This window comes from Helicoverpa armigera, chromosome 5 (genome assembly GCF_030705265.1).
Source record: "Helicoverpa armigera isolate CAAS_96S chromosome 5, ASM3070526v1, whole genome shotgun sequence".
Classification (NCBI taxonomy): domain Eukaryota; kingdom Metazoa; phylum Arthropoda; class Insecta; order Lepidoptera; family Noctuidae; genus Helicoverpa; species Helicoverpa armigera.
In genome coordinates, this window is record NC_087124.1 from 11,212,773 (window position 1) to 11,227,312 (window position 14,540).

The following is a 14,540-nucleotide window of genomic DNA, read 5'->3' on the forward strand; positions in this document are numbered from 1 at the left end:
GTCGGAGGGCTCGGCGGGTTGAGCATCCTCTGGGACGGGTGAGGCAGAGCGGGAGGACGAGGTGTCCATGCATTCGGCGTCGACGTTTGACGCAGGTGCACTCGCCTGAGTTATTTCCATTGTCTGTGAGACAATGGGATTAGAAACAATGGTCGAGTGCAGCTGGGCATCGACCATTGTATTGGGGATTACCTTTTCCGCTAATGCGGCGGTTTTCCCCGAAGAAACAATTATAGGCTCGACAATGGGGCGCGGCACAGCTGCGCCGGCCTCCTTTGTTGAGCCGTTATCTATAACACAATAGCGCGCTAGGCGCGGGTCCTTGATATCAAGGTTACTAATAATGTCGCCATATTTGGCGACGATGTCTTGGTCCTTGAGGAGGACCTCAAAGAAGAACTTAATTACTTCGGTAGTCATTTTCCCGTGAGGGAAGAGGGCTACCGAGCTAAAAGAGGGGGGCCTAATTATAAAACCTAACAACCTATCTCCTATCTCCCGGGTGGATGGGCCCGGGGATGTGTAACCCTCCTGCCGGGTATAGGCAGGAGGTGAGTACCTATTGGTGAGCCCTAAGCTTGTAAACCGTTCGCCAGTCTTATTGTGCGAACGGGCCCTAGCCAGTCTAGTGCGAAGGGTATAGAGATACCCAACCGACACCAGGTGTGTAGCTGTGAAAGCAAACCAGATGCAAGGCACGACTAGGAGATCCCCCAAGGCCGAAATCCGAGCTCCCGTCCAATTGACTGCCTTGCCCTGAAGGGGTTCGGCGGGTGTGATTGGGTCAACACCCTCTCGGCTTCGTTGACACCGTATGGTTTCAACCGAGAACCACGAAACTGTGGCTTTTACCCAGAAGGGGTCAAGTGAATTTACTTGACACAAACGTTTTAGAAACAGGATAATCGTCCGCCGCTTTGAAAAAAGCAGCTTTAGATTGATATATTTGTAGTCGGCAGAGCGACTACGGTGAGCGTTACGTCGGGCGTAACAAAGACAAAAGTCGTAAACGGGCGAGCGCAGAGCGACACGTCCGTACACGACGAGAGTCAGAAGTGGAGTCAAATACAGTCCACTCGCCCAGACGTCCAAGAACCAGCGACCGACGGGGCGTCAACGTCTCGAAGCCACCCCATAGTACCTGCTTCTGAGCTACGTCCGTCCCGCACATCTGTTTGGTCCTTGCGACCCGGATCGCCTGGGAAGCGAGCCAGGAACTTCAGCTGAAGATACTGAAGAGTTGTAAACAGCGAGTATGCCTGTGACAAGATCGCAAGGAAGAGCCGCTCAAGCCTGGATCATCGACGCCAGACCGGGCCGCCGCACACCCCCCATCGTGCACGACCAGCCGCCGTTCTCTCCAACCACCACCGAGGGGAGTGAGCAGCCCCCCCCTCTCCCGAGGGGGGGTGAAGACCTACCCTGCCCCGCAGCTGAGAGGGGAAGTGAGGCGCCGCCGCGCCCCCCTACCCCGCGAGGGGGTGAAGACCGATCGTGTTCCCCCGCCGCGCGGGGGGGTGAAGACCGACCGCGCCCCCCTACCCCGCGAGGGGGTGAAGAGCGACCAGCGCCGTCGTCGTTGATGCAGACTGAAGCGTCGTCATCACTGAGGCCGCCTGGAACCAGTGCTGAAGAATATAGTTCAGGAGGAACACTGAAGGCTTGCGACAAGACATACAACCGAGCTGTACCGTTGACTACCCGGGGTGACGCCCGTACCGAACTTAAGGCACCGTCGCACAGATCGACGGCATCAAATAGAAAAATTAGAAATGCGCGTGAAGACTTACTGAAGATTAAGTTGGAGCTAGCGCAAATAGCACTTCAGAGGGCCGAGGAAGAATCGGACGACGATTATATGGACGATAGAAATTCCAATGAAGAGTACATCCGTTCCTGGTTGGAGGAAGCTCCGGAACCAGACCCGCAGGACGCCGCCGCTGAGGGAGGACATAGACCACCAGGTACCCTGGACCTGCCCGAGCCCCCCCCCTCCGCGGTTATAGTGAATCCGGTCCTGCGTGGAATAAGTACTGCTCCTGGAAGGGACGCCGCCGCCGAGGGAGGACATAGACTGCCGGGTACCCTGGACAAACCAGAGCCCCCCCCCTCGAAGACCATCGATACTGAAGCCCTTCCATCAATGAAGAAACCAGTTGAAGATACCGCAGGGGGTGAAGGGCTCCGTCCGTTTATCACGGAGCTCACCTCCGCCATCGCATCGCTAGCCGGCAATAGAAGCGAAGAGAAACCGGTGTACCACAACCCTGCTGCATCGAAAGTCATCATGACGCTGCCGAACTTTAGTGGATTGCACACAGAATGGCTATCGTTCCGCGCCATCTATGAGACAACGCGACCATATTTCAACGATGTGGAAAATACGGCGAGGCTGAGAAGAAGCCTGCGAGGAAGAGCGCTTGATACAGTTAGTTCCGAGCTTATCGGCAACGCCAGGCCGGATGACATCATGAAGGAGTTGGAGCTTCAGTTTGGCCGCCCCGACTCAATAGCGCAAGCGGAGACAGACAGACTGCGCGGGCTGCCACGCTGCGGAGAAGCACCGAAGGACATCTGCACTTTCACCAGCCGTGTACGAAGTGGCATCGTCACACTGCGAGCGCTGAAAAAGGAACACTACCTCATGAACGCCGAGCTTATGCGCATCCTCACAGAGAAGCTGCCGAACTCGCTACGTGTACAGTGGTACAAGACATATACTGAGAAGTACCAGTCAACGCCGGACTTGGGTCTCTTCAGCGACTTCATCACCGAACAAGCTCGCTACTGCAGCGCGTTTGCACCGCCTGAAAACATCAGTGAAGCTACTGGACTTAGACGTGTGACGCAGAGAACACACACCACTATAGACAAGAAGCCCGCATCGAAGTGCCGCATCTGCGAGATGGATGGACACCGATCGCTAGACTGCCACAAGTTCGTGAAGGCTTCTGCGGACAAGAAGTGGGAACTAGCCAAGCAGCACAACCTGTGCTTCCGCTGCCTCCGCCATCGTCAGCACGGACACAGATGTCAGAAGAAGAGATGTGGAATCGAGGGCTGCACAGCATCACACCATCATCTGCTTCACTACAAGAAGAAGGCGAGCGCTACTGAAGTTGCACAAGAAGCGCAAGAAATAGTCGCAAGTTCACGCAACCACACAAATCAAGCGTTCCTGAAAATCGTTCCGGTGCAACTGTCCGGACCGGCGGGAGAAGTGCGCACCTACGCACTGCTGGATGACGGCTCAACCGTGTCACTGATTGACGAAGAGCTAGCAGACATGATCGGTGCAGAGGGACCAGTCGAGCCGATGAAAATAGGCGCCATCAGCGACGTGACTATCGACACGCCCACGTCGAAGAGAGTTGACCTCACGCTATCGACCTGCCATAGGAAGAAGATACCCTTCAGGGCGCGCACCATACCACGCCTGCACCTGTCGCCGCAGTCAATCAGCAAGGATGACATCGCTGACTGCAAGCACCTGTTTGACCTGGCAGATCAGCTGACGTACAACGCAGGGACGCCGAAGATTATCATCGGGCAAGACAACTGGCATCTGCTCCTAGCAACAGACATCAGAAGAGGGCCCCAGCATCAGCCGATAGCATCGTTAACTCCCTTGGGCTGGGTGCTGCACGGTGCCCGCACTAGGATTCTGGGACAGCAGGTGCACTACGTCAATCAGCTGAACAGCGCCGAGGAAAGCATAGACAAGCAACTTCGTGAATACTTCGCACTCGAGTCACTCATCATCAACCCGTGCCGACCAGCTTCTGACCCAGAGAAGAGGGCGGAAGATATATTACAACGCAGTATAGTACAGTTGGAAGATGGACGTCTTCAGACTGCGTTGCTATGGAGGAGTGACGAGATACAGATGCCGGACAGCTACGCGACTGCGATGAATAGACTCGTATCAATAGAGAAAAAACTCGACAAGAATCCTGCTCTGAAGACTAGATATATGGCGCAGATGGATTCACTAATAGAAAAGGGCTACGCAGAGAAAGCGCCCCTTGAACGTACACCGGGAAGAACGTGGTACCTGCCGCACTTCGACGTCTTCAACCCTATGAAACCGGAGAAGCTTCGTATAGTTCACGACGCAGCAGCGAAGACAAGAGGGATGTCACTGAACGACTACCTGCTCACGGGTCCGGACTTGCTGCAGTCACTGCCCGGCGTGATGATGCGATTCCGACGTCACCGCGTCGCCGTCTCCGGAGATATCACTGAAATGTTCATGCAGGTGAAAGTAAAGCCAGAAGACAGAGACGCTCTCCGATATCTGTGGCGAGGAGAGCGGCGGGAGGGGGCGCCGGAAGAGTACCGAATGACGTCAATAATATTCGGCGCAGCAAGTTCACCGTGTACAGCAATATTCGCTAAGAACTGGAATGCGAAACGCCATGCGAACGAACATCCAGAAGCAGTAGAAGCAATAGTCAAGAATCATTACATGGACGATTACCTGGATAGCTTCAGAAGTATAGAAGAGGCGACGCGCACAATCAAGATAGTACAAGAAATACATAGTAAAGCGCGCTTCGACCTAACAAAATGGGTATCCAACAGCGAGGAAGTGCTGCGTGATTTGGTACCTGGGCAAGAAACAACACAGATTGTTAATCTTGGAAATATAGAAAACACAGAGAAAGTACTCGGCGTGATATGGAAGCCACACACAGACGAGCTGAGCTTCAACTTAAAACTCGCGCGCCTACCTACTGGCCTGCTCGACAAGGAAACGCCCACGAAGAGAGAGGCGCTCAAGATAGTTATGTCGCTGTACGACCCGCTGGGCCTCGCCTCACCTATAACAATCAGGGCGAAACAAATACTGCAAGAAGCCTGGAGGCGGGGAGTCGACTGGGATCAACCTCTCGATGAAGAACTATCAAGCCAGTGGAGGGCGTGGATAAGTCATCTCGAACAGCTGAAGAACGTAAACATACCGCGCTGTTATCCTGGGTACAGCGAGGCTACAGAAATACAAGTACACGTGTTCACCGACGCCAGTGAGAAGGCCTACGCTACAGCGGTGTACTGGAGGTCAACGACCCGTGATAACAACGTGCACGTCAGCCTCGTCATGGCGAAGGCGAAGGTGGCGCTGCTGAAGCTGCTGTCAATACCGCGCCTCGAGCTGCAAGCCGCGGTGATGGGTACGCGCGTCGCAGCCGCAGTGATATATGAACACAACGTCAAGCCCGCCTCCGTGACCTACTGGAGTGACAGCAGAACCGTTCTGACATGGATAAGGAAAGGAGCCAGATCGTACAAGCCATTCGTCGCACATCGCTTGGCCGCCATAGAGGAAAATAGCAGAGTCGAAGAGTGGCGCTGGGTGCCTACAAAAAGCAACATAGCCGACGCCGCCACCCGCGACGTCCCGACGCATTTTCACACCGACCACGAGTGGTACTGCGGCCCTAAGTTCCTCTACGACGACCCATCGACATGGCCGACTGAGTCACCAGCTGACAGTCAACCGACAGGCGAGGAAAAAACAGTCACGCTCATACAAGCGGGCGCAGCAAACCTCATAGACGTCGTTCCCGACCCCGCTCGATTTTCAAGGTGGGAGCGATTGCTGCGCGCCACAGCCAGAGTACTACAGTTTATATCGTTATGTAGAAAACAACATACAGAAAAAACGTTCTACAAGCGAACAAGGAAAAACAAAGAAAACGATCCTGATTGGTCGAGAGCGGTGCGAGCGCCTCGCGCGCCCGCCGAAGCTGCGCGCGCCCAAATATACACACGCAAGTTTATCACATTGGACGCGACATATATTCAAAGAGCAGAGAAGCTGCTAGTTCGTGTGGTGCAACAAGAAGCCTTTAAACAAGAAATAGCCAGTCTCGAGAGCAACAAAACAGTCGCAAGTAGTAGCCGGCTGTACCCGCTGCGCATAGAACTAAACGACGGAGTTATAGTACTGCGAAGCCGCATAGCTGCTGTAGACAAAGTCGCTAAAAGCGTGAAGAGTCCACCTGTGTTAGACGGCGATCACCGCATTACACAGCTATATATAGACTGGACACACCGTAGCCTACAACACAGCGGCACCGAGCTCGTCGTGAATGAGGTCAGACAGCATTACTGGATTGTGCGCCTGCGCCCGACAGTCAAGCAAGTCATCGCGCGCTGCCTGCACTGCCGCATACGTCGCGCGCGCGCGACGCCGGCAACCGGCGACCACCCGAAGACACGCCTAGCTCATCACCGCAGGCCGTTCACATACACCGGGCTTGATTATTTCGGCCCGCTGTCAGTCACCGTCGGTCGTCAGCATCATAAGCGATACGTGGCGCTGTTCACGTGTCTCACAACGAGGGCAGTTCACCTCGAGATCGCGCACAGCCTCAGCGCGGACTCAGCTGTGTTGGCGCTGCGCAGATTCGCAGCGCGACGCGGCTGTCCCACCGAAATCTACTCCGACAACGGCACCAACATGCACGGTGCTGACCGTGAGCTGCGTGAGGCCTGCCAGGAGGAGGCCAGCCGACGCGGCATCGCCTGGCGCTTCATCACGCCTTCCGCGCCTTTCATGGGAGGCGCCTGGGAGCGCTTAGTGCGGTGCGTTAAGACCGCGCTAGGCGCCACGCTGCACGAGCGCCACCCACGCGAGGAGGTCCTCGCGACGCTGCTCTGCGAGGTCGAGTACGTCGTCAACAGCCGGCCGCTCACCCACGTATCTGTGAGCGGCGACGACGACGAGTCCATCACACCGAACCATTTCCTGCTGGGCGGCTCGGCACGCCTGCCGAGCCCCGCACGTTCGACGAGCGAGACATCGACAGCAAGAAGCACTGGCGGCGCGCCCAGATACTCGCCGACATGTTCTGGCGCCGCTGGGTGCGCGAGTACCTGCCCGAGCTGCAATACCGGCGGGAGCCGCACGCCCGCGGCCCCGCGCTGCAGCTGGGCGACCCCGTCCTCATCGCCGACGGCAACCTGCCTCGCAACACCTGGCCGCGAGGCCGGGTTGTGGCCGTCTACCCGGGCGCTGATGGTGAAGTTCGGACCGCTGACGTGCGCACCGCAGGTGGCATACTAAAGCGTCCGACGAAGAAACTCGTGCCGCTGCCTAAGTAATCGGGCAGTGCGGCATCACCGGCGTCGCGGCGCCCTCGCGCTATCACTGCGCCGTCGCTCACCGGAGATGCGGCATCGCTGCGAGCCAGAGCTACGAGTCGTCGCTGCGGGTCATCGCTACGGGTCAACGCTTCGAGTCCCTACATCGTGTCATCGTGTCATCATTCATCGTTTAATAGACTAAATAGTGATAGTGAAAGTGAAAGTGATAGTGCCTACGCTCTGCCGCACGGCGGGAGAGATGTTCGCGACAGACGCATCCGTGCGCCGCGAGTGCAAAATCATAATGCCTGAGTGTTCGTGTATGCGCGTTACTATTTATACTCTAACAATTTTGTGATGAGGGTAATGAGCAAAAAGTGCTGTGAGCCGCGCCAAGGTATGTTTTTCACGTGCACCCTCCTTCTAAATGGTTATAGAATTGTGTTCAGATTTGATAGTGATTTAATTTGTAAATTATAGCGTTTTTTGATACCAAATTGTAATAGTTTTGTAGCGGTAACCTTAACCTACCTAATTATGTATAATAAACATAATAGTTCTGCCGTTTAAGGCCTGATTTTCCTATGTAAACATTTCTCGATAGCAAAAATCCTAGACTTTCATTAGTGAAATAGTGTTTAACTGAAAGCCTAGGTCTCAGTGTATAGAAACTAACTTAATTTATAGAAATATTGTTAATAGTTTAAGTTATAGAACAATAAATAATGTCTGTGTTTTGACTTTCATTTCACATGCAAATTAACAATACTAGGGCTTAGGTCACATTGTTAGGATTACTATCGCCAGATAGCCCATGAAATGCCCTAACACACACTGCCTTTCGTATCGAGATAACCCCCATAGTTTGTTTTTTATTTCGAGATAATCTTCATATAAGGGCTGATTTCACATAGTTTTTCATAGTTATTCGGTTATAGTATTTCAGCCCTGAAGGTATGCAGGGTGTGTATAGTATAGTTCAGTAGCGCACTTCATGGGGCGTCTGACGCTATGTGTCCTGTAATGATATCATGTACCAATTACTTGTAATACTGCTGTTAAATTGAAAGGTCAATAAAACTGAGGTTGGTCGGAGGGACGAGAAATCGAGGTGCTCGTCACGGTAAAGTTTCGAGCTCATTAGGTGCGCAAGCGCCGCCGTACAAATCGTAGTCATCGGTATAGATTTTTAATAGTGTAACAAGTAAATAGTGAAAAGTAAATAGTGTAATAGTAGTATGGTAAGTGCGTCGAAGCTCGTCCCTTCAAGACTCCTGAAAAATATATGAAGACTTATTATTTCACCGGCATTCCTGAACCTATAGTAGCAGAGAGTCTAAAACCCGTCTAAACGTATTCTTGTTTCTGAAATTCCTGTTTCTCGCCACATCGTAAATACAGTCCACTCGCCCAGACGTCCAAGAACCAGCGACCGACGGGGCGTCAACGTCTCGAAGCCACCCCATAGTACCTGCTTCTGAGCTACGTCCGTCCCGCACAGGTACCTACTACGTTAATCATGTATTTAAAAATAATACCTTCTAATATGCCGTTAAACAAAACCTATGCTCTTATGTATTAAATGTGCCTAGTACTTACCTACCATAGGCGTCTTGCATATATGTTACGTATTAGAAACGTTGCTTTGTTAGAGCTTGTGGAGACACGTAACCACTCAAGCGTTCGAGGTGATAACAATCACCAAAAAAATTCTTGCCTTAAGCGTTCATGGTGACTACAGTATCCGAACGACATCGTTCAGTTTAAACGTGTACAGCGCTATAGCCAGGTGGTATTAATATAGTTGATTGATACTAGATGGCGCATTATTAAATTTGTCATCCGTGAGTTGTGATTTTTTCTGTGCAATGGCAACATTAAATTTATAAAAAAATATATTGAAGTGACAGTTCGTCGTTTTTGACAAGTGACTTTTTTGTGTGTGGAGCTCTTGACAAAAATGTGGTAAGTTTCTTGTTTTATACCTTATTTAGATTGTTATTTTATATCAAAATAAACGTGAAGAAATTTCCTTTACGAAATATGTATTATTACGACAATTTCAAAACGTTTACATAGTATAATTTAGTTCGAAAAGTTATACGATTACTACACGATCATCGTTTGATACTTTTCTATTGTTTACAGTGTATTCTAATTGGTTACTTTTGTTAAATAAATGCAAAATATACGAGAATCCTTCACTATTAGCACGTTAATGGTCATTTACAAACGAAATACATTGAGATGGGGTCTATAATGATTAAAATGTTAAGACGTTATTCATGATTTTAGTGTTGGTGAGCAGACTCCCCTTGGACCGATCTACTTACAATGTAAATAATGGTTTGTTCACACGGAGCGTTTTATGATCAATTTGGGAATGTTTTGTGGTTTGTAAAAAATGTGGCTTTACTGAGCTTACGCCCTTGCGCATTATAATGTTTGTTTACTGTTTTTTTTTTTCAATTTTACAGTGTATTTATTTTACTGTAATACCAATAACCGCTTTCTTTTTTTCTATTTAACATAATAATTTGTATAATGAAAAAGGATATGTAATCTATACATATAATAAAATGATAGGAAAGTCAAAACTGTACATTGAATATTTTTTTAAAAGAATACTTGGGGGGTGATCTATTATCGATTCTGAACCCAAATATATAGTTTTTAGAATTTTTGTCTGTTTGTCTGTATGTCTGTTTGTCTGTTTGTCTGTTTGTCTGTTTGTCTGTATGTTTGGTCTCACTGAACTCGAAAAGTACTGCATAGATTTAAATCAAATTTTGCATGAATATTACCTGGGAGCCGGTTCAACATATAGGATATATATTATCACGCTATCACCTACGGGGGATGAGCAATGAACGATAATTTCTGTTAACGTTTCTGCAACAGCGGGTGCAATAATGACACATATTTGAATGTTGAACTTTGTAAGTTTATCGGCCTATTATCAATCTTTACATAGAAAATAACGCTATTATAAGTAACTTGAGCAAAAAACTGAATTTAAAGAAATGATATCCTAAAATTATAGATGAAGAAAATCATGCAGAAACAGATGTGCCATAAAACTGGTAGTAGGTAAAATATCCATGAAAACAGACTTCACTTTGTCATGGTATGTTCTTACTTTCAAGAAAAAATTATATGACAACGTGTGTATTTCGCTACTATAAAAACACTACAAGAAATATCAGCGCATCATCAGGGACATTTTTATAATTCTTTCACCATTAGAAAGCTACATTATCTGCGAGTAACATAGGGTATATTTTATCCCGGTGCGGGCAGTAGTTCCCATGGGAAGCGGCACCCACGTCCCGAAGAAATTATGAACTTCCCCACATTCTTAAAAAGTCTACAAATGTTGTTCTGACATAATATAAGCTATACCTCTCATAAACATGAATATCCATTCATTTCATCCAATAACAAACATGCATCACACTGAAAGTGCATTGCGAGTCTACGATTTTATTATTATAAAAAAAAACATTGTAATTAATATTCAAACATCCTTAAAAATAAGTTCCTGGTTTTAATATATTACATTATTTTGAATTCACTTACATATAAATAGAAGGTCCTTATTAATATACTTTTTGAGTAATGAAGAATGTAGGCATAATACGACCGAAAACATTGTGTCACTTCTAAAATTAACATCAATGGGAATAACTACCTGTCACAATACGTCAACAAGATGTCAACAGAAGACTAGAGTTCGTTCGTTCTGAAAACGTACAAATTACGCGTCGCAGGCCAGAGACATACTTGCTTTCAACTTCTGATCACAAATCATCGAGCTAAGAATTATATCACAAATACACCGATTACAATTACGAACAGTCACAGTCAGACCCACGGACTGAGTCTAAAAAAACACCTTTTATATAGCTACGTTTATATCATTTACATTATTCAGTTACAAAGATAGAATTACTATCAAACGTGTTTTCGCTAAATGTTCTATTAGTTTTTGCAAACATACATTCCCAACTCTGATCTCATGGAGGTGGAGCCCGGGTATCACCACTGTGCGGACTGTGCGACCTATCGCACCCGGCCCCGGTTTAAACCATGATCTGGAGCGAGAAGAAATGGGATGACAAAGAATGAGGCGGCGGAGCGACTGAAAATTCCCAACTCTCATCCCAGCCACTGCGGTAAGACACCACGAAAGCCGGATGTCGAGAGACGACTCCCGGCCACCGTAGGCGTGAGCGATTAGTTTTGAGTGGGTCATCGACCTTCCGGCTTCTGGGAGACCCGTTATTTCACGCGCCCCTCAAGGAGATTCAGCAAACCCCTGTGAGGCCCACTAGGGCCAAAGCCTGACACTCCCTCACGCAGCTCAAACTGATGGCTGAGAATTACGTAACTTTCCAGGATGCCATGCAACGTGTTGCAAATGCCCAGGCCTTTGGGAGCTTGGTAATCCTTTTCTCCACATTAACTTGAGTTTTGTGGTACATGAACAAATTAGAATAGTAATGAATTAGGTCATCTTCATCACGTATTTACCAACTCTTAATGTTCATCATGCACACCCGCATCTCTAACTTTATTGAAGGATCACTAAAATTGTTTCAGCTACTATAGCCCGTTGTCAAACCTTTTAATATCAATTCTGTAGAAGTGTGAATATCGAATGTGTAATGCATCGAATTTCCGTTTGTGCATTGCACAAAAACCAACGTTATGATTTTCGAGAAGTCAAAAGAGTTGGCCGGCTAAGAATTATATTCATGGTTGATTAATTGAATACATTTTCAGAAACCACAATAACAGTAGGAACCAAAGCGAATGATCGCTTCATAGAGCTCTGATTTTCTCGAGGCGATCAAGTCAGTTCTGGTCTGTTCGCTCATCAGATCTTTGAAAGCGGTTCGATGATAATATACTGTTGTCAGGTTTACCTACGTGTGACACATAATATAGTATTTAAACGACCTCCGCAAGAGAGCTAACGTTTGTGCTATTTATAAAGACGAAATTTTACCGTTGTGCAGTAGTGACGCACAGTATACACAGCACTTATGTTTCTTCTGATCTGCTGGCTCCACCAAGAAATGACAAATTGCGAGCGTACATTTTGAAAATCTTGGAAGAACTGCAGGTTTTCAAGTGCCAACACACGAATTGGACTTACTCTCTCGGACGTATACTTTACCTGATCGTGAACTAATGCAAACATTTCGGTGGATTTCCAACATAACATAGTGAGTGAGTGCACAGAAAATCCCCGAAATACAAGTAGTGAAACTATGCGCTTGCCTGATGACTCAGTCATCATCCACCCAGCTATTCCTCAATTGTGTGGGTGTTGGCTTCCAGTCAAACCGAATCTTTTTGAGTACCAATGTTTACTTGGAGTGCCTATCTGATCTCTTCAACCCAGTGAACTAGACACCGCGTTATCCATGGTAAGTAAAACTGTTTGACAGACTTTCTGGCTCCTGATTTGGCGCAGCTGCTGCAGAAAATGTACAAATGACAACTTTGTCAGACCTTTGTTTTATGTGAGAATTACGTAATAATCGGTTGACTAGATCCAGAGATTTCCTCAACGTCACAAACTTTACTTCTTTTGTTTAGATAAATAGTCACACATCGTCGATACCACCTTGATTGATCAACCCGTGCTGCTGCTAAGTGGTAATCCTAATTATATTGTTATGTAAAAGAATACACCTACGCTACGGCATAAGTAGTATTTTGACAATGCCCACGCAGACGAAGTCGCGGGCAACAGCTAGTAAAATTATATAAAAGTAAACGTTTAATTAAAAAAATTAATAAAAAATTTCATTAAAACAACCTCGTCGTGTGAAAACGCTATTAGCCGGGCGGCCATCTTGTCACATTTTTACGTCGCCCGAGGCCCAGTGACCGCTTGAGAAACACTTAACTTTGTATATTTTTTCATGACAGAAAACTAAGTATTTATATTAAAATATTGATATCATTTTAAAGAGTATATCCTGTACTAATATAATAAAAAACATTGTTACCAGTAACCACTATATTTTTCTTATAAAACTCTGAATAAAAAAAATATACGATATTTTTTTTGATATCCTCAACTTTATACTTTATTATCATCCTATAATCTATACATATAATAAAATGATAGGAAAGTCAAAACTGTACATTGAATATTTTTTTAAAAGAATACTTGGGGGGTGATCTATTATCGATTCTGAACCCAAATATATAGTTTTTAGAATTTTTGTCTGTTTGTCTGTATGTCTGTTTGTCTGTTTGTCTGTTTGTCTGTTTGTCTGTATGTTTGGTCTCACTGAACTCGAAAAGTACTGCATAGATTTAAATCAAATTTTGCATGAATATTACCTGGGAGCCGGTTCAACATATAGGATATATATTATCACGCTATCACCTACGGGGGATGAGCAATGAACGATAATTTCTGTTAACGTTTCTGCAACAGCGGGTGCAATAATGACACATATTTGAATGTTGAACTTTGTAAGTTTATCGGCCTATTATCAATCTTTACATAGAAAATAACGCTATTATAAGTAACTTGAGCAAAAAACTGAATTTAAAGAAATGATATCCTAAAATTATAGATGAAGAAAATCATGCAGAAACAGATGTGCCATAAAACTGGTAGTAGGTAAAATATCCATGAAAACAGACTTCACTTTGTCATGGTATGTTCTTACTTTCAAGAAAAAATTATATGACAACGTGTGTATTTCGCTACTATAAAAACACTACAAGAAATATCAGCGCATCATCAGGGACATTTTATAATTCTTTCACCATTAGAAAGCTACATTATCTGCGAGTAACATAGGGTATATTTTATCCCGGTGCGGGCAGTAGTTCCCATGGGAAGCGGCACCCACGTCCCGAAGAAATTATGAACTTCCCCACATTCTTAAAAAGTCTACAAATGTTGTTCTGACATAATATAAGCTATACCTCTCATAAACATGAATATCCATTCATTTCATCCAATAACAAACATGCATCACACTGAAAGTGCATTGCGAGTCTACGATTTTATTATTATAAAAAAAAACATTGTAATTAATATTCAAACATCCTTAAAAATAAGTTCCTGGTTTTAATATATTACATTATTTTGAATTCACTTACATATAAATAGAAGGTCCTTATTAATATACTTTTTGAGTAATGAAGAATGTAGGCATAATACGACCGAAAACATTGTGTCACTTCTAAAATTAACATCAATGGGAATAACTACCTGTCACAATACGTCAACAAGATGTCAACAGAAGACTAGAGTTCGTTCGTTCTGAAAACGTACAAATTACGCGTCGCAGGCCAGAGACATACTTGCTTTCAACTTCTGATCACAAATCATCGAGCTAAGAATTATATCACAAATACACCGATTACAATTACGAACAGTCACAGTCAGACCCACGGACTGAGTCTAAAAA

The 14,540-nt window shown here is 46.3% G+C and overlaps 1 protein-coding gene across 1 annotated transcript; it reads left to right on the forward strand.

Annotated features, from left to right (window-relative positions):
- Positions 1–1,255: 1,255 nt before the first annotated feature.
- Positions 1,256–7,110, forward strand: LOC135116966 (uncharacterized). The gene is made up of 2 exons (XM_064035001.1): positions 1,256–6,769; positions 6,841–7,110. Exons 1-2 carry the CDS (start codon positions 1,256–1,258, stop codon positions 7,108–7,110), a joined length of 5,784 nt encoding a protein of 1,927 aa, XP_063891071.1.
- Positions 7,111–14,540: the final 7,430 nt, after the last annotated feature.